We start from the raw sequence: 17,988 nt of genomic DNA on the forward strand, positions 1-17,988 counted from the left end.
TAGCAGATGCAGGTTCAGGCCCTGAGTTGGGACGAGCGCCTGGAAAACGAAATGGCGATCCACTCCAGTATTCATGCCTGGGAAATCCCATGGACAGAGGAGCCCCATGGGCTACAGTTCATGGGGTCGCAAAAGGCTTGGACACGACTTAGGACGCAACAGCAACCATTTATTTGTCTCCGTACCTTCCTTTGGTGTAGTCCTTGGGTTACAACTGTATTCTTTGACATCTTTAAATTTCAATATTCGTTTTCCACTGTTGTGTTGGAACTTTAAATCTCCATAGATCCAAATGGAAAAGTAAAATGTTTTAGATATTTCTTGGTATCAAAGCTTTGAGTTATTGGCCAATTAACTCTGGATTGGGTGGCGTATATCTGGGGGTTTCTCCCAAGGTGATTAAAGCCTGAACTGATGGTTATCAGGCTGAATTTACTATCAATAGCTCAAGTTCACTTGTTACCTCGATCAGACTTTGAAAGTTTACACTTTTTATTCATGGTTTGTTCGTTTACAACTTAGAAGGGCCCTTTCCTTCTTCTCAAATATCTTTCTATGCTTTCCCATTTTTATTGATCATTGGTCCGATTTCTCTCTACCCTGCCTCACTGGTGGGGCTCTCTGGAGGATGACTTCTGAGATGAAGGCTCAGTTTGTCTCTGGTGTTCCTCTCCTCAGAAGGCCACCTCGTACACCCCACGATGTACACACTGCTCAGTAGAGCTTTCCACAAGGGTGGACACTTCCTGTAGCAACCGTGTCTGGCTGGGTAGTGTCAAAGATAAACAAAGTCAAACGCTAGTTAAAGAGGTAAAGATGGATTTTATTAAGCATTAGCTATCGAAATAGGGAAGAGAGACTGGCATAAACTGAACTCAACTCTGTTGAAACAAAATGCAATTTCTTTCTTTTTTATTTATTTTTTTAACTGCCTCAGGTTTTGGTTGTGACTCAGGGACATCAGCTGCAGCATGAGGGATCTAGTTCCCTGACCAGGGGTCGAACCCAGGCACCCTGCACTCGGAGTTGGAGTCTTAGCCACTAGACCACCAGGGGAGTCCCCGAGAAGATGGAGGCTGAGCAGGTGAACCAATTCTTAGATACCCTCACACTAGGAAAGGGAGCGTGTGAGCCAAGACTTCTTTCTCGATGGGGAAGGAATGTGCATTCAGAGGGGCAGCGGCACAGCTGCTTGCTAGGCAAGTGTATTAATCACGTCTCCTATTTTCTGTGTTCTGATGCTTTGACACCTGGGGCTTTGTTGACCCTGGAGGGACCACCCCTCCCAGGGATAGCCAGTTCCTAGAGAGACAGTCAAAGACCTTGATGCTGGGAAAGACTGAGGGCAGGAAGGGAAGGGGGCGATAGAGGATGAGACAGTTGGATGGCATCATTGACTTGTTGAACGTGAGTCTGAGCAAGCTCCGAGGGATAGTGAAGGACAGGGAAGCCTGACGAGCTGCAGTCCGTGGGGTCGCAAAGAGTTGGCCACGACTGAGCGACTGAACAACAAGAGAGAGTCTTGCCCACGAGTGTCCTTTTCAAATACGGAGCCCACACTCCAGCCTCCTCCTGCATCAGGCTCAAACTCCGGGCAACTGGTACCCAGAACCAGGTTCCAGACAAATGGGACAACCCCTTGACCCCAGAGCCTGAGGAAATCACCCAAAATAGCCAATTCTAGGCCTGCTGACCCCGCCTCACCCATTCCTTCCGGGGAAACCATAACAAAGGCTTTTGCCCGCAGGTCCTCCCCCTCCTTCCACCTCATGACCACCCCCCTCCCACCCACGCCCACCCACCGTTTCTCCGGGTGATCCCCTGTGGCATCCATGCCCTCTCCTCTTGGGAACTATGAGTAATGCATTATCTTTTAAATGGCAATTGTTTCCAGTTCTGTCGGTCATATTATATTTCACATTTTCTTTCTTTTTTACAGTATTTATTTATTTACTTTTGGCTGTGCTGGGTCTTCACTGCTGTGCGTGGGCTATCCTCCAGTCGCAGCGAGCGGAAGGCCACTCCCTGGTTGCGGTGCTTAGCCTCCGGTTGTGGTGGGCTCTCTTGCGGAGCACTGGCTCTCGGGGCTCACGCTTCAGTAGTTGCGGCCCCTGAACTCCAGAGCGCACGCTCAGTAGCCGCGGTGCACGGATTCAGCTGCTCTGCGGCATGTGGGAGCTTCCCGGGTCTGGGATCAAACCTGTGTCTCCCTCTTTGGCAAGCAGATTCTTTACCACTGAGCCATCAGGGAAGCCCTGCACATTTTTTTGTTTTAACACGATGTATTTCAGAACGGGAACTCCCGACTCAGTATTGGTTGGTAGAAAAGGGGCCGCGAGTTTTCTCTGAGCTTGAATCACACGGCTGGAGAGTTTCTGTTGCTTTGCTGGCTGCCACAGTCCCGCAGTTCCAAAGATGCAGACCCACTGTGACAGATGGGCTGGGACCAGCTCGGTAGGATCCCCGTTCCTGGGGAGCTTGGAGGGCAGTCTGGCTAGGGAAGGCTGTGAGCTCACTGCGGACCTAGAGGCCACAGAGGAGGGTGTGGGAGCCGCGAGGCTTGTCTAGAATTTCTCTATCTTCTCCAGGGAGGTTTGGTCCGGGAGCAGCACCTCCACGGTGTAGCTGATGTGCTTGGGGTGGATCAGGCTGTAGGTGTTGTCAAACCTCAGGACGTCTGCGTCGGCGGGACAGACATTCAGAGAGGACGCCCACCTGGGACCTCGCCCTCCTGTGCAGGTACTAGACCTGGGTGCCACTGCCACACCCGAGAGCCCGGAGCCAGGGCCCCTGCCTGGTGGGACCTGATGCACGCAGTGCACCTGCCCCCCACGCCCAGGTCCAGGAGGAGCCATCCCTGCCAACACTCACAGACGCCGGCTTCCGTGCAGGTGAGGCTCCCGTCCTCGGGCACCATGTGGGCGTTGTAGCGCTGGCTGGCCAGCACCTCCGTCATCTCCGCGGCCCGCTGCCGCTCCCCCATCTTGGTCTTCAGGAAAACCCCGAAGCCTATGTCCCCTCCGTCCGACGCAAACTGCCACCTGCAGGGGACAGGGCCCCACTCACCGCCACCTGCCTGGGCTCCGGGCCCCTCCCGACCACACCAGGTGTGTGTGGGGGGCGCCGTGCCCACCTGAGCACGCAGCCCGGGAACAGGATCTCGTTGTCCACCTGCAGGGAGGAGCCCCGGCCCACGGTCGCCTGGTGGTCGTACTGCACCCTCACGTGGTTGCGCAGGAAGTAATGCTGGGGCACGTCGCCCCCGTAGTTGATCTGCAGGCGAGGGTGGTGAGCGGGCACCGCACCACGGCCATCTCCCCTCCCTCCCCGTCCTCTGGGCACCGGACCTTGGTCAGGCACTTGGGGTTGCCATCGGGGTCGGTCATGGTCCCCCCGAACTCCACGGGCAGCTGGTCGGGGCTGATGAATTTCAGCAACTCTTGCTTCCAGTTGCCTGTGGGGACAAAAGTGGGGCTCTGTGGGGGGATCGGGGGCTCAACAGAGGGAAGTGGGGCCAAGTCCAGGGCCGTCCTGTCCATATGACAGCCTCCCCCTACCTCCCACATACTCTCAGCGCCTCCAGGACAGAAGCCAAGAAAATCTAGGTCCACAGTGTCTGTGTGACCAGTTCCTGCCCCTTCAGCCCTGGTACCCACCCCTATCCGTCCAGGTGTTGGCCCATGAGGCATCTTTTTTTTTTTTTTGACCATGCCACGTAGTTTGTGGGATCTTAGTTCCCTGACCAGGGATCGAACCCGGGACCTCGGCAATAAAAGCGCTGAGTCTAACCACTGGACCACCATATTTGCAGGGACTCAGATTAGTGTCTCCTGGAGCGTGAGGCTGAGCAGGGGCTTGTCTACCCTGGGCTTCCCTTTCCCTCGGAGACTGAACTCAGCCTTCCAGTCAGTCCCTGCCCTCAGCTCCTGCAGCTCCAGCACTCTCAGAACTGGGGGGAGGGTGTATCAGCCCTCCTCCCCCAACACTGCTCTGAGAAGCCAAGGTTGGTCCACAAAGGAGTGAGAGCATTATGGGAGCACAGTGGGAGGAGGCAGAGGTGAACTCCCAGCATGCCCTGGGGCAGTGCGGACACAGAAATGAGACAGACTTCCCGTGCATTCTCTTTAAGGGAAAAGAACTCTTCATTTCTAGGCTATTATTTTATGGAAAAAAATTAAGACGTGTACAAAGATTCATCTATAAGCATCTTCACACCTCACTCTTCCCTAATGGTAAAAAAAAAAAAAAAAAAAAAACCCTAAATTTTGGACTTTACCAAAATAAACTTTATCACATGGTATGTGAAAAACGTAGGTTCTAAAAGAGTATAACGTGGTATGAACCCATTTTTTTTAAATGAATTTCTTTGAAAAGATAGTACATGTTAATAATAGTTCCTTGAGAGACAGGATTTACTCTTTCTTCTTGATATATTTCTATATTTTTCTAAATTTCCAAATTTTATCAGGTATGTAATTTGGAAAACCTGCATCTTTTTCTCCCCATTTTATGGGGGGAAACTGAGGAATCTGAGACTCAGAGCCGGTGACTCAGCCCACTTGCAGCTCACAGGTGGTGTTGTAAAGAACAACTCACAGGTGAGTTGTAAAGAATCCGCCTGCCAATGCAGGAGACGGGGGTTCAATCCCTCGATCCAGAAGATCTCCTGGAGAAGGAAATGGCACCCCACTCCAGTATTCTTGCCTGGGGAATCCCATGGACGGAGGAGCCTGACAGGTTATAGTGCAGGGAGTCGCAAAGAGTTGGACACGACTGAGCAGCTGAGCACATGTGTGATTTGAAAAACCTGCCTCTTATGCTCCCCATTTTACAGGGAAGCCTGAGGAACCTGAGACCCAGACAGAGCTGGTGACTCAGCCCACCTGCAGCTCATAACAGACAAAGTCATCCCTCAAATTCACATCTCAATCCAGAATTGGGGGCCCTCACATAGGCTGCCTCTGGGGTCTCTCAGAGCCCTCCTGGCCCCTCAGCCCTCTGGCAGGTGGACACATTGGCCTCAACAGTTGCTGCCTAAGGGAGTGGGTCCCCCAGAGCAGCTGTGTTCCCGAGCCTGGTGCCCTTGTGTTCGGGAACCCTCAGGTCTGCGGAGGAGCCACCCTCAGACCAGGTTCTGGAGCTGCAAAGGAGCTGCCCACTCACCTCCAAGGATCAGCACCTTCCTGCGCGTCTCCTCAGTGATGTACGGCTTGATCAGGTTGAAGGCCACTGGGAAGAGCTTGGGGGCTGAGACAGGCACCGTTTCAGGGTTTCCTGGGGTCTCCTTTCCCTGCCTCGTTGCCTCCCTGTCCCCTGCACCGCCCCCCAGCCCCACTTATGCATATGCAGAACTGCTTCACTCACCTTTCACAACAATTAAATTCTTCAAAATCTCAGGGTAGTTTGCCTCAAGTGCTGAGAAAAACTGTAGGGTCAAACTCAGGTCAATGCACAAGATGCAGGTGCCTAAATGCCGCCCCCTTAAGGCCCCTGAGGCCTCTCCAGACACCCCAAAAGCCTCCCAGACAAGAGGAACTCCCCCTGTCCGGTTTGTTGGGTCCCTGTCTCAGACACGCCCCCCGAAGCCATGAGTGCAAATTCTTGACAGATTTCCAGGGGATGACCCCACCTCCTGCAGACCAAAAAAATCCCCCTCAGTCAGGTCCCTGGAAGGTTCCCCTCTATGTGGCTTTGGGAACAAAATGCTTCCAGGATAAGAAACATTCAAAGTGGCAAGGCATGGCTTTTTTTTTTTGTAATTGGAATGTAATTTACATCCCATAAATGTCACCCTTTCACAGTGTAGAGTTCAGTGGCTCAGTGTACTCACCAGGCTGTGTAACCATCAGCACCGTCTAGTTGCAGAATATTCTCACCACGCCGGAAGGAACCCCGAACCATAGCAGTCACCCTTCCCCACTCCCTGCAGCCCTGGTTGACTACCAGCGTGCTTTCTGTCTCTTATGGATTCACCTAATCTGGATATTTCATATCAAGGGAATATACGTGGCCTTTTGAGTCTGGTGTTCTCAATTTATTATGTTTTCATGGTGGTTCTTTTTTTTTTTGGACCTCGGCGCACAGTTTATGGGATTCGTTTCCCAACCAGGGATTGAACCTGTGCTCCTTGCACTGGAAGCGTGGAACCTTAACCACTGGACCGCCCGGGAAGTCGCTCGTGGTGGTTCTTGAAATGTTAAAATTTTTAGGTTCTCTGCTATCCTGGATTGAGCAGAAAGAAAAGGCAGGCTAGCTGCCCCGGCGGAGGCAGACCTTATCAGGGTCTCCCTTCCTTCCTCAGGACCCCTGAAGATGACTTGCTCCCAGCCCCCTCCCAGGTAAGAGAGGGTGAGCGGGGAGGGAGTATAAGAGGGGAAGGGATACCCACGGGGACCCTGACCAGCCTGGGGACCAAGCCCTGCGGTTGTGACCTCCCGGACGTGCGGTGGTGATGCTGAGGTGATGGCTGTGGCTTGGCACAGCCCTAAGAGACTTCGGGTTTGAAAGGATCCCTGCAGGGTCTTCCGTGATGGTCCAGTGGGTCAGGAATCCACCCTCCACTGGAGGGAGCGTGGGTTGGATCCCTGGTCAAGGAACTAAGATCCCACAAGCCTCAACCAGAGAGAAGTCTGTGCTCCACAAAGATCTGACAGCCAAAATAAATAAATACATAAATATTTAAAAAAGAAAAAAAAAGAGCCGCAAAACTGTGGGTGGAGTCAGAGAACCTCCCCACACACAGCCCACACCAGCAAGCGAGGGGCAGAGACCTAGGCGAGGGGACACCCAGCCCCCTGGGTAGGGCTCCCTCACCTCCTGGATGAGCTCCACTCCTGGCTTCCACAGATGTCTCAGGCTCAGCCCCTCGAAATCAAAAACAGTCGAGATTTTCTCCACTTTCTTCCCCAACTGCAAAGGAATGCTGAGAGGTGAGACCCCAGGAGGGTCTGTGCCCCCCACAGCCCACAGGAAGTAGGGCTGGGCCTGGCTCATCCTGGCGTGGAGGTTTCATGCCGGGAAGCCAAGTACAGGGAGACAGGGCCGTCCCGAGGGGCACCCTCCCATCGTCTGCCCCTGGGAAGGCAGGTCACCCGAACCGTGTCTACTCGGAGGTGCTGGGAGGAGCCGAGGAGTTCAGGGAGGCAGGTGCCCAGTGCTGGGGGCTGTCTTGGAGGGGGCCAGATTTCGGCGGCCCAGGGGGATGGGGGGCCCTGGGACCCCCACCTTCTGGCTCTGCTGCTCACAGTCTCGCAGGAGCAGCTCCAGGCTCCAGAAGTTGAATCTGAGCAGCTCTTGTTTGGAGACGGAGAGGAGGAGGCCCTTGAGATCCAGACCCCTGATGATGTGGTACCAGACGGGGCTACCCTCCCTGTCATGGCCGCAGAAGCCACTGGGCTCGTACAGCCTGACCACCTGGATGGATGCACAAGAGAGCAGGGCTGGGCGGTGGGGGCGGGTTTGATGGAGAGCCGGGGTCTGGGGCGGGCAGGGCGCTGGGGGCTCACCTCTGAGGGCTGCCACGCGAGGATGTTGTCCAGATCTTGTTGCTTCCGGAACTTCATGTGCTAGAGTCAAGGGAGGGTGGGGCGCAGCTGAAGACCCCTCCTGAGCCAAAGGGTCTGCGGGGACCCAGGGATGCCAGGCCAGGCCCTGCTGCCGGCAACCACTGAGGGCCCGCCAGGGCATCCCGGGCTCCATGGACCCAGAACTGAGGGTGGGGATGCAAGGGGGACGGAGGAGACGGGGTCTGACACGGATGAGGACAGAAACACTCAGGACCACGTGAAGCCCGCATCCGTAGCTGCCTCTCCCTGAGTCATCCCTCCTGGTCCCCAGGCTCCTGTCCCCACGTGGCTTTCCAGGGAGCCCCACAAGCAGGGTCAGACTAACCCTAACCCTAACCCCAGCTGCCAGTCACCCTTAGTCAAAAGCCTAGACTCCCTAGGTGGCCTGCTGGGTCCCCGGGGATGGGCCTGGGCCACCCACTCAGCTGTATCTCTCCCCTTTCTCTCTAGGGCACAACCTCCTGTGCGCCTGGGTTACTCCAGCTCGCCCGCACCTCAGGGCCTTTGCACGGCTCTGCCCTGTCTCCAGTCATTACACGGCTGCCTCCTTTTGGGCATTCGTGCCGGGGCCAACACATCGCCCTTCGGCAAGGAAGGCCTTCCTGCCCTCCCTCACTTCTTTCTGCCTTACTGTCTTGGCTGCAATTTCCACTCTCAGAAATTGCCTTGTCTATTTATTGATCTGGTTTCTTTTCTCTCTCTCTCCACCACTGCACTCTCCCCAGTGCGAGAAGCAGCGAGGCTCCACTTTGAGGTGCAATAAATGGTCGTTGCAAGAAAGTAAGGAAGGAAGGGAAGAGGGAAAGAAAGAAGGAAGGAAGAAGGATGGAAAGAAGAAAAGACAGGGAATTCCTGGCAGTCCAGTGGTTAGGAGTCTGGGCTTTCATGGCTGAAGGCCCGCGTTCAATCCCTGGCCCGGGAGCTAAGCTGCCACAAAGGGCAGGAAACGGGGCCGGGCAGGTGTTGCCCTCACCTTCCGCAGCATGGCCTCTGATTTCTTCAGGTCAAAGCTCCGAGCTGCAAGGAGGAGATAGGGTGGTGGTTGTGGACTCCTGGGGGCAGTGATCCTAGCTTGTGCCCCTCGGTGGGTTATTGGCCTCTGGGGTACTGTCCACTCAGAGGTGCTTGGAAGAGTCAAAGAGCTCAGGGAAGAAGGCTCTGGGTGCCCAGTGCTGGGGGTTGCCTTGGAAGGGTCAGGCTGTGGCTACCCGGGGGCTGGGAGGGCCCCCCGGCCCCCTTACCTCCTGCCTCCCTGATTCCCTGGGCTGATAGCAGTGGGTGTGCCCCTGGGTGGGCCATGGTGGTGGCAGTAGAGAAAGAAGGCACAACCCAAGAGGAAGCTAGGAAGAGAAGGTGTCCAGAGAAATAGCACATGGAGTCCCTGCCACATCCATGGCCACCGTCAGGGCCCTGGGGACCATGTTGTGCCCAGGGTTCTTTTCCTAATGCTCTAAAACCCTGAAGAGATCAGACCCTCTGTATCTGGTGGAATCACAGAGCCAGGAATTATGTAAATCAGGAGCCTCTTCCACTCACACATCATTGAGGATGCCAATGAAGTTTTGTTTTTTAGGTTATATCTGTTGATACTTACTCAGAAACTAAAATTGTACACAGAAACTGTGTACACAGATAATACATATTTGCGGTTGCTTCCAGTGCCTGTGATTTGCAGCAACTTGTGACACAACAAGAGAGACCTCGTATGCCCTTGACCTTCATCTCATGTTACCGTCCATGCTCACCTCGGAGCCAGCGGAGCAGGAAGTAGTCATCGGTGCTGGGCAGGACAGCCAGGATATCCTGCACGTTCTCCCGGAACTGAGGGCAGAGCGGGGAGAGACCCGGGTGGGCAGGGCCGCACGGTACCCCACGGCCGCAGGGGACAGGCCGGTGCCACAGGCCTGCAGAGCCCGCGGGAAACGGGGTGTCTGAGTAAAGGGGGCCCACCTGTGCTGGGGGAGCCGAGGCCTGGGCCAAGTCACGACAGTTCCCTTCCTCCCTTTGCGAAATGGGACAGTGATGATGAACCAGTTGCCCAAAGAGAAGATGAGATGCAGATTTTTTTTTTCTTTTCCTTTTTTATTTTGGCTGCACCATGAGGCTCGTGAGATCGTAGTTCCCAACCAGGGATTGAGCCCAGGCCCTCAGTAGTGAGATTGCAGAGTCCCAACCTCTGCACCTGCCAGGGGATTCCCTGAAATGTGGAATAAATGAGATTTATAGGGCTGACTCTTCCCTGACACCCAAGGGGGCAGGGTGGGTCCTCCTAAGGGCCCAGCTCTCCACCCTCAGGGAGCCCCCAGGTCAATTCAGGTGGGAGGGTAGGTGACATGGAATCTAGGCTCAGAGAGGTGGAGTAATTTGCCCAGCGTCACACAGCAAGAGGCAAATGGTGTGTTTGATCCACACCCCATCATCCAGGCCTGAATGAGGGGTGACTCCACCCAGCCTGAGAAGACCCTCTGCAGACAGCCCCCGGGAGGCGATGGGGCAGTTTAGCTGGGCCCCAGCCCTCTCCAGGGGCTGAGGGTGCCACTTCTGTGTGAATGTCACGACTCTGAGACAGAGCCAGCTCTGGGGACTCATGGATCTGGACCAGGACTCAGCAGTCCCAGTGCCGTCTGGCCTGAGTCATTCTCCTCTTCCTGCATTTCAGTCTCCTTCGACTCCAAATAGGAGGGTCAAAGAACTAGCTCTGGGCCCCCCAGCCCAAATGAGCTGATAACCTCTGTCCTCAGAAACACAAGGAAGGGGTTTCCCTCGTGGTCCAGTGGACAAGACTCCAAGCTCCCAGCGCAGGGGACCTGGGTTTGATCCCTGGTCAGAGAAGGAGATCTCACAGGCTGCAACAAAGACCGAGCATGCCACAACTAAGAACCCGCTCAGCCAAAGAAAGAATTTTGTTTAACATATATTTAAAGAAGGAAAGAAGCACAAGAGAGTGTTTGGCCCTGAGCTAATCATACCGCTAGTACACCCATCCCCCCGCCCAAGGGAGGAATCTGAGGCTCACATGACCTGCTCTGCCAAGATCTGGACCTAATTCTGTTTGTTTTTTTTGGCTGAGCCACGGGGCTTGTGGGACCCTCGTTCCTGGACCAGGGATCTAACCGGGGCCCTTGGCAGTGAAAGCGACGAGTCCCAACCACAGGACGGCCAGAGAGGCCCCTGGACCTAATCCTTGACCCCAGTTGTCTTGTAAGAGGACTTATTCTCCCAGCCTAGCTGGAATCTGCCCTCTTTCAGATGTAGAATTCTTCAACGGCAGGATTCAGGGCCTCCCTCCATGCTACTGAGGTGAGCGACTGTGCCTGGAGCCCTCACTTGCCGTGTTCAAGCCCGAGGGAAAGACCCCAACGAGCTAGAAAGGACGCGTGCCCGCTCCTGCGTCCCCCAGATCATAGCTAATGCTGGGACCTGCCACCCCAGCAGCGCTCACCTGTGGGGCCCAGTAGAGTGGCCACTAATGTCTGAGACGTGGCCAGTCTAAATCAAGATCTGCCGTGAGTCTGAGACACACGCAGGATTCTGAAGACAGTACCAGAAACATCTCAGCGACCCTTTCTATACTGATTACAGGTTGTGGCAACTGATTACATATTGATTACATATCGTTGTTGCAACGATAACAACTTGGCTCTATCGGGTTAAATATATTACAGGGAATTCCCCTGCAGTGCAGTGGTTGGGACATGGCTTTCACCGCCGAGGCCCAGTTCCTGGTCCGGCAACTAAGACCCTACGATCCGGCCAAAAGTAAATGAGCAAAATATATTATCAAAATTGATTTCACTTGTTTCTTTTCCCTTTTGTAATGTGGCTGTTAGACACTTTGAAGTGATAAAAGTGGCCTGCAGTTGTGGTTCACGTTATGTTTCTATCGGATAGCGCTGGTGCTGACACTGGTCTCCAAGACCCTCAGAGTTGGGAAGAGACCTGGGGGTACAGAGCTCAGAGGGAATCAGGGGCCCCTGGGGCATTAGGAGAAACTGAGGCCCGTGTAGGACTCTCCCCTCCCCCACCCCCTGCCACACTCACCTGGGCCAGTGCCCTCTCCTGCGAGGGGCTCAGGTCACCCACCTGCCCACTCATGCTGCCCACGGCGGTGTGGGGTCCGGCTCCCTGGTCCTGAGTGCAGGCCCCACTGTGTGTCTCCCTGCAGGCTCTCCTGTCTTCTACTGAGCTGCTAGCCCCACCCCTTCCTGCCAGGCCTGTCCTCTCTTCCTGGCCGAGGTCATTCCTTGCCGGGTGCCTAGGGCACTGACCCTTGACTGGCCTGGATTCACATCCTCCTCTGTGAAACAAGGGCAGCGAAACTTGCCCCACAGCATGTTGAAAGGTGACACCGCCTGTCGTTACACACCCAGGGGCTGCTCTCCACCCTGCCTCCGGGCCCCCACCCCCGGCTCCTGTGTTCCCAGCAGGAGCCTCCTTGAGCCAGGAAGGCCACCACTCACCCCCGACAGAGGCCTGGAACCTCACTGTGTGTCCCAGGCTCCAGTGGCCGCCCCATGTGTCTGGAGCAACTGCCCGTGACTCATCACAGCCTTGAGGGCACGAGGCTTCAGGGGAGAGGAGAGAACTTCCCAGGCCCAGATCCAGCAGGTGGATGTGTCGCCTGGAGCTGGGTCACACCTGGCCTCGGGTGAGGGGTGACAGCGGACTCCTGGCTAGTCAGCTGCCCCAGCTCCGGACAAGAAAGCCAGAGCCCAAAACCAGGACACGGGGGGCTCGTGTGTGCATGGGACCTGCATGCCTTAGGTACTTGTCTGAGACAAGCACTCCCACAGTGTACACAGCAGGTGCTCAATAAGAGCTTGCCAAAGGCCTAGAGGAGCTATCCTACGTTGAAGGTCAGGAAGGGCGGTGGTGAGGAGATACCCCTCGTCCAAGGTAAGGATCATTGGCTGCGCTTTGCTGGAGCAGCCGTGAAGAGATACCCCACGCCCAAGGTAAGAGAAACCCAAGTAAGATGGTAGGTGTTGCAAGAGGGCATCAGAGGGCAGACACACTGAAACCATACTCACAGAAAACTAGTCAATCTAATCACACTAGGACCACAGCCTTGTCTAACTCAATGAAACTAAGCCATGCCCGTGGGGCAACCCAAGGTGGGCGTGTCATGGTGGAGAGAACTGACAGAATGTGGTCCACTGGAGAGGGGAATGGCAAACCACTTCAGTATTCTTGCCTTGAGAGCCCCATGAACCGTATGAAAAGGCAAAATGATAGGATACTGAAAGAGAAACTCCCCAGGTCAGTAGGTGCCCAATATGCTACTGGAGATCAGTGGAGAAATAACTCCAGAAAGAATGAAGGGACGGAGCCAAAGCAAAAACAATACCCAGCTGTGGATGTGACTGGTAATAGAAGCAAGGTCCGATGCTGTAAACAGCAATATTGCATAGGAACCTGGAATGTCAGGTCCATGAATCAGGGCAAATTGGAAGTGGTCAAACAAGAGATGGCAAAAGTGAACGTCGACATTCTAGGAATCAGCGAACTGAAATGGTCTGGAATGGGTGAATGTAACTCAGATGACCATTATATCTACTACTGCGGGCAGGAATCCCTCAGAAGAAATGGAGTGGCCATCATGGTCAACAAAAGGATCTGAAATGCAGTACTTGGATGCAATCTCAAAAACGACAGAATGATCTCTGTTCGTTTCCAAGGCAAACCATTCAGTATCACAGTAATCCAAGTCTATGCCCCAACGAGTAATGCTGAAGAAGCTGAAGTTGAACGGTTCTATGAAGACCTACATGACCTTTTAGAACTAACACCCAAAAAAGATGTCTTTTTCATTATAGGGGACTGGAATGCAAAAGTAGGAAGTCAAGAAACACCTGGAGGAACAGGCAAATTTGGCCTTGGAATACAGAATGAAGCAGGGCAAAGACTAAGAGAGTTTTGCCAAGAAAATGCACTGGTCATAACTAACACCCTCTTCCAACAACACAAGAGAAGACTCTATACATGGACATCACCAGATGGTCAACACCGAAATCAGATTGATTATATTCTTTGCAGCCAAAGATGGAGAAGCTCTATCTCCACTCAGCAAAAACAAGACCAGGAGCTGACTGTGGCTCAGACCATGAACTCCTTATTGCCAAATTCAGACTTAAATTGAAGAAAGTGGGGAAAACCACTAAACCATTCAGGTACGACCTAAAACAAATCCCTTATGATTATACAGTGGAAGTGAGAAATAGATTTAAGGGCCTAGATCTGATAGATAGAGTGCCTGATGAGCTGTGGACTGAGGTTCGTGACATTGTACAGGAGACAGGGATCAAGACCATCCCCATGGAAAAGAAATGCAAAAAAGCAAAATGGCTGTCTGGGGAGGCCTTACAAATAGCTGTGAAAAGAAGAGAAGCAAAAAGCAAAGGAGAAAAGGAAAGATATAAACATCTGAATGCAGAGGTCCAAAGAATAGCAAGAAGAGATAAGAAAGCCTTCTTCAGCGATCAATGCAAAGAGATAGAGGAAAACAACAGAATGGGAAAGACTAGAGATCTCTTCAAGAAAATCAGAGATACCAAAGGAACATTTCATGCAAAGATGGGCTTGATAAAGGACAGAAATGGTATGGACCTAACAGAAGCAGAAGATATTAAGAAGAGATGGCAAGAATACACAGAAGAACTGTACAAAAAAGATCTTCACCAGATCATCACCAGACCCAGATAATCACCATGGTGTGATTACTCACGTAGAGCCAGACATCCTGGAATGTGAAGTCAAGTGGGCCTTAGAAAGCATCACTACGAACAAAGCTAGTGCAGGTGATAGAATTCCAGTTGAGCTATTCCAAATCCTGAAAGATGATGCTGTGAAAGTGCTGCACTCAATATGCCAGCAAATATGGAAAACTCAGCAGTGGCCACAAGACTGGAAAAGGTCAGTTTTCATTCCAATCCCAAAGAAAGGCAATGCCAAAGAATGCTCAAACTACCGCACAATTGCACTCATCTCACACACGAGTAAAGTAATGCTTAAAATTCTCCAAGCCAGGCTTCAGCAATATGTGAACCGTGAACTTCCTGATGTTCAAGCTGGTTTTAGAAAAGGCAGAGAAACCAGAGATCAAATTGCCAACATCCGCTGGATCATGGAAAAAGCAAGAGAGTTCCAGAAAAACATCTATTTCTGCTTTATTGACTATGCCAAAGCCTTTGGCTGTGTGGATCACAATAAACTGTGGAAAATTCTGAAAGAGATGGGAATACCAGACCACCTGATCTGCCTCTTGAGAAATTTGTATGCAGGTCAGGAAGCAACAGTTAGAACTGGACATGGCACAACAGACTGGTTCCAAATAGGAAAAGGAGTACATCAAGGCTGTATATTGTCACCCTGTTTATTTAACCTATATGCAGAGTACATCATGAGAAACGCTGGACTGCAAGAAACACAAGCTGGAATCAAGATTGCCGGGAGAAATATCAATAACCGCAGATATGCAGATGACACCACCCTTATGGCAGAAAGTGAAGAGGAACTGAAAAGCCTCTTAATGAAGGTGAAAGTGGAGAGTGAAAAAGTTGGCTTAAAGCTCAACATTCAGAAAACAAAGATCATGGCATCCGGTCCCATCACTTCATGGGAAATAGACGGGGAAACAGTGGAAACAGTGTCAGACTTTATTTTTCTGGGCTCCAAAATCACTGCAGCCATGAAATTAAAAGACGCTTATTCCTTGGAAGGAAACTTATGACCAACCTAGATAGCATATTCAAAAGCAGAGACATTACTTTGCCAACAAAGGTTCGTCTAGTCAAGGCTATGGTTTTTCCTGTGGTCATGCATGGATGTGAGAGTTGGACTGTGAAGAAGGCTGAGCGCCGAAGAATGGATGCTGTTGACCTGTGGTGTTGGAGAAGACTCTTGAGAGTCCCTTGGACTGCAAGGAGAACCAACCAGTCCATTCTAAAGGAGATCAGCCCTGGGATTTCTTTGGAAGGAATGATGCTAAAGCTGAAACTCCAGTACTTTGGCCACCTCATGCGAAGAGTTGACTCATTGGAAAAGACTCTGGTGCTGGGAGGGATTGGGGGCAGGAGGAGAAGGGGACGACAGAGGATGAGATGGCTGGATGGCATCACTGACTCGATGGACGTGAGTCTGAGTGAACTCCGGGAGTTGGTGATGGACAGGGAGGCCTGGTGTGCTGCGATTCACGGGGTCGCAAAGACTCAAACACGACTGAGCGACTGATCTGATCTGATCTGAAAGAAGTGATGGCAAGGGAAGCTGGAAGGGGCCGCCTCTCCCTTTTCGGTTCTTATATGGGTCTCTGGTGCCTGTGGCTGCCGAGGGGCACCCCCTCTTCAGACTCCCTGCCTCAACTTGCCCCCTGACTGGGCCCCCCCCAGGGTCATGTGAGTTCTCTGCTAAGGAAACCAGCCCTGCACTCCTGTACCTTGGCTAAGGTGTTAGCCTCCGCAGGGATAAGGACCAGGTCAGTTAGGACAGGTGTGGAGTAGGCCCTCAAGGGTGAAGTAGCTCCTTCTCTTCCCGCTGCCCTATTTTCTCTCCCTCTTTTTCACCTTCTCCCTACCTCCTTTCTTCTCTTCCTTCCCATTTTCCTCCCTATTTTCCTTTTTCTCGACCATGCAGCCTGCAGGATCTTAGTCCCAAGATTTGCACCCACCCCCTGCCATGGAAGTGTGGAATCCTAATCACTGGACCCTTTCCTCTGTCTTTCAACATTTATTAAGAGCTGACTGTGTGTCAGGCCCTGGCCTGGCCACCGGAGGCTGGCTGTGTCCATAAGACCCAGGCCCTGGCCTGGAGGGGCCTCGCAGACAGGCAGATCCACGGCTCTGACCCTGGGCTAGCCGAGCTGAGATGTGCAGCCTGGAGGCCCTGAACCAGCCTGAACCTGGAGGCTGGGTTGTCAGAGAAGGGTGCCCAGAGACAGAAGGCAGAGCGTGCTTTGAAAACACGTAACAGTGTGAGGCCTGCAAAGGGAAGGGGGCTTTACACCATAGGAACAGCATGTGCGAAGCCCCAGAGGCATGCGGCTGCCTGGTTTCTCGTGAAGGGGATGCAGGGACCGTGGTGGGGGAGGGGCTCGGAGCAGAGGATGGCCTCAGGCTACAGGCGGAGGGTGGCTCTTAGGGGCGAGCCTGAGGGAGGGACGAAAGGAGGGGCCCAGGTGAGGGGCAGAGTCCTGACCCGGGAGAGTGTGTTCGTGTCCTGGGGCTGCCTTAACAAAGTCCCAACAGACTGGGTGGCTTCAAACAACAGGAGTTTATTCTTTCACAGATCTGGAGGCTAGAAGTCTGAAATCGCGGTGCCACGTTCCCTCTGAAACTCTGGGAGAGTCCTTCATTGCCTCTTAGCTTCCGGAGGTGGCCGTCACCCTGGCGTTCCTAGGTTGGCAGCTGCGTCACGCCAGCCTCTGCCTGTCTTCGCGTGGCGCGGTCCCTGTGCGTCCGTGTGTGTTCACATGACGCGTCCACGTCTCATCAGGACACCAGCCATGTTGGATTAGGGTCCACACCGAGGACCTCGTCTTTCTTGTTATATGTACAAAGACCCTGTTTCCAAATGCCAGTCATAGGGAACTGAGAGGTAGGACTCCAGCATGTCTTTTCAGGGGATACAGTTCAACCCCTAACAGAGAGGAACAAGTAGTTTCACTGAATTTCCCCCCGGGGCAGCCTTGATCCCTGCTTGGCTTTCACGGGTCTGGCCTACGGGTCGCCCCCACTGGCCAGTAACGGCAGAACCCGCCGAGACTGAACTTGGTAGCATGGCGCCCTCTGCTGTCCAGGTGTAGCACGAGCAGCCCGGTTCCTGAAGGCGACCCCCTTGCAGAGCCGCTTGGAGACCTATTTTTCCGGCCACGGAAAAGCCCTTCAGTCCTGAGGCTGAGGTGGCCAACTGGAATGGTGCTGAAGGTCTGGGGGCTGCGAGCACCAGCTTGGCAGCTGACTGACCTGGGTTTGCATCCTGCCTCTATGGTTGGCTGACTGGGTGACCCTGGGCTGGTGGCTCTGCTTCTCTGTGTCTCCATCACCTTCTCGGGGCAGCAAAGGGTATTGTGCGTGTTCCCACAGGGCACAGTGCTGGGCACAGGGTGGTTGCTCAGTATCTGGCAACTACTCATTATCAAAATGTTAATTATGTTAACATGAGTTAAGAACTGTACTGATTTTAAAACAAACCAGGCAGATGATCAATGCTAATAAAGTAATTTATGTTCTTAGCATCTACTAACGGCCAGATTTGTTCTCCTTGGATCCCCTAAAGGGCCTAAAAGTGCCAATATTCATAATAATAAATAATGAAATAATATATCAGATTATTATTGGCATTTCTAGGCCCTTAGGGTTCCAGGGAAATAGAATTACGGGGTTCCACGAGCCAGAAAGTTATAATATTGCACTCGGTCACATCTCTC

At 53.0% G+C, this 17,988-nt stretch overlaps 1 protein-coding gene across 10 annotated transcripts; it reads right to left on the minus strand.

Moving 5' to 3' along the window:
• Nucleotides 1–1,920: 1,920 nt before the first annotated feature.
• On the minus strand, nt 1,921–11,777 carry LOC147355760 (SEC14-like protein 6). 10 transcript variants are annotated; one of them, XM_086348733.1, is made up of 13 exons: nt 11,649–11,771; nt 9,311–9,386; nt 8,807–8,905; nt 8,539–8,582; nt 7,506–7,565; nt 7,225–7,413; nt 6,814–6,909; nt 5,365–5,425; nt 5,164–5,247; nt 3,348–3,454; nt 3,134–3,273; nt 2,872–3,041; nt 1,921–2,677 (listed from the first exon to the last, which is right to left on the minus strand). In XM_086348733.1, exons 1-13 carry the CDS (start codon nt 11,658–11,660, stop codon nt 2,565–2,567), a joined length of 1,251 nt encoding a protein of 416 aa, XP_086204859.1. In that variant the 5' UTR covers nt 11,661–11,771; the 3' UTR covers nt 1,921–2,564. The 10 variants fall into 10 exon arrangements, with proteins under 10 accessions (XP_086204859.1, XP_086204858.1, XP_086204866.1 ...); XM_086348732.1 differs by having other exon boundaries at nt 11,607–11,769; XM_086348740.1 differs by lacking the exon at nt 8,807–8,905 and adding an exon at nt 9,516–9,762 and having other exon boundaries at nt 11,649–11,750.
• Between the last annotated feature and the right edge of the window lie 6,211 nt (nt 11,778–17,988).

Source organism: Bos grunniens, chromosome 17 (assembly GCF_055505025.1).
Source record: "Bos grunniens cultivar Pamir isolate PY7600 chromosome 17, Bosgru_T2T1.0, whole genome shotgun sequence".
Taxonomy (NCBI): Eukaryota; Metazoa; Chordata; class Mammalia; order Artiodactyla; family Bovidae; genus Bos; species Bos grunniens.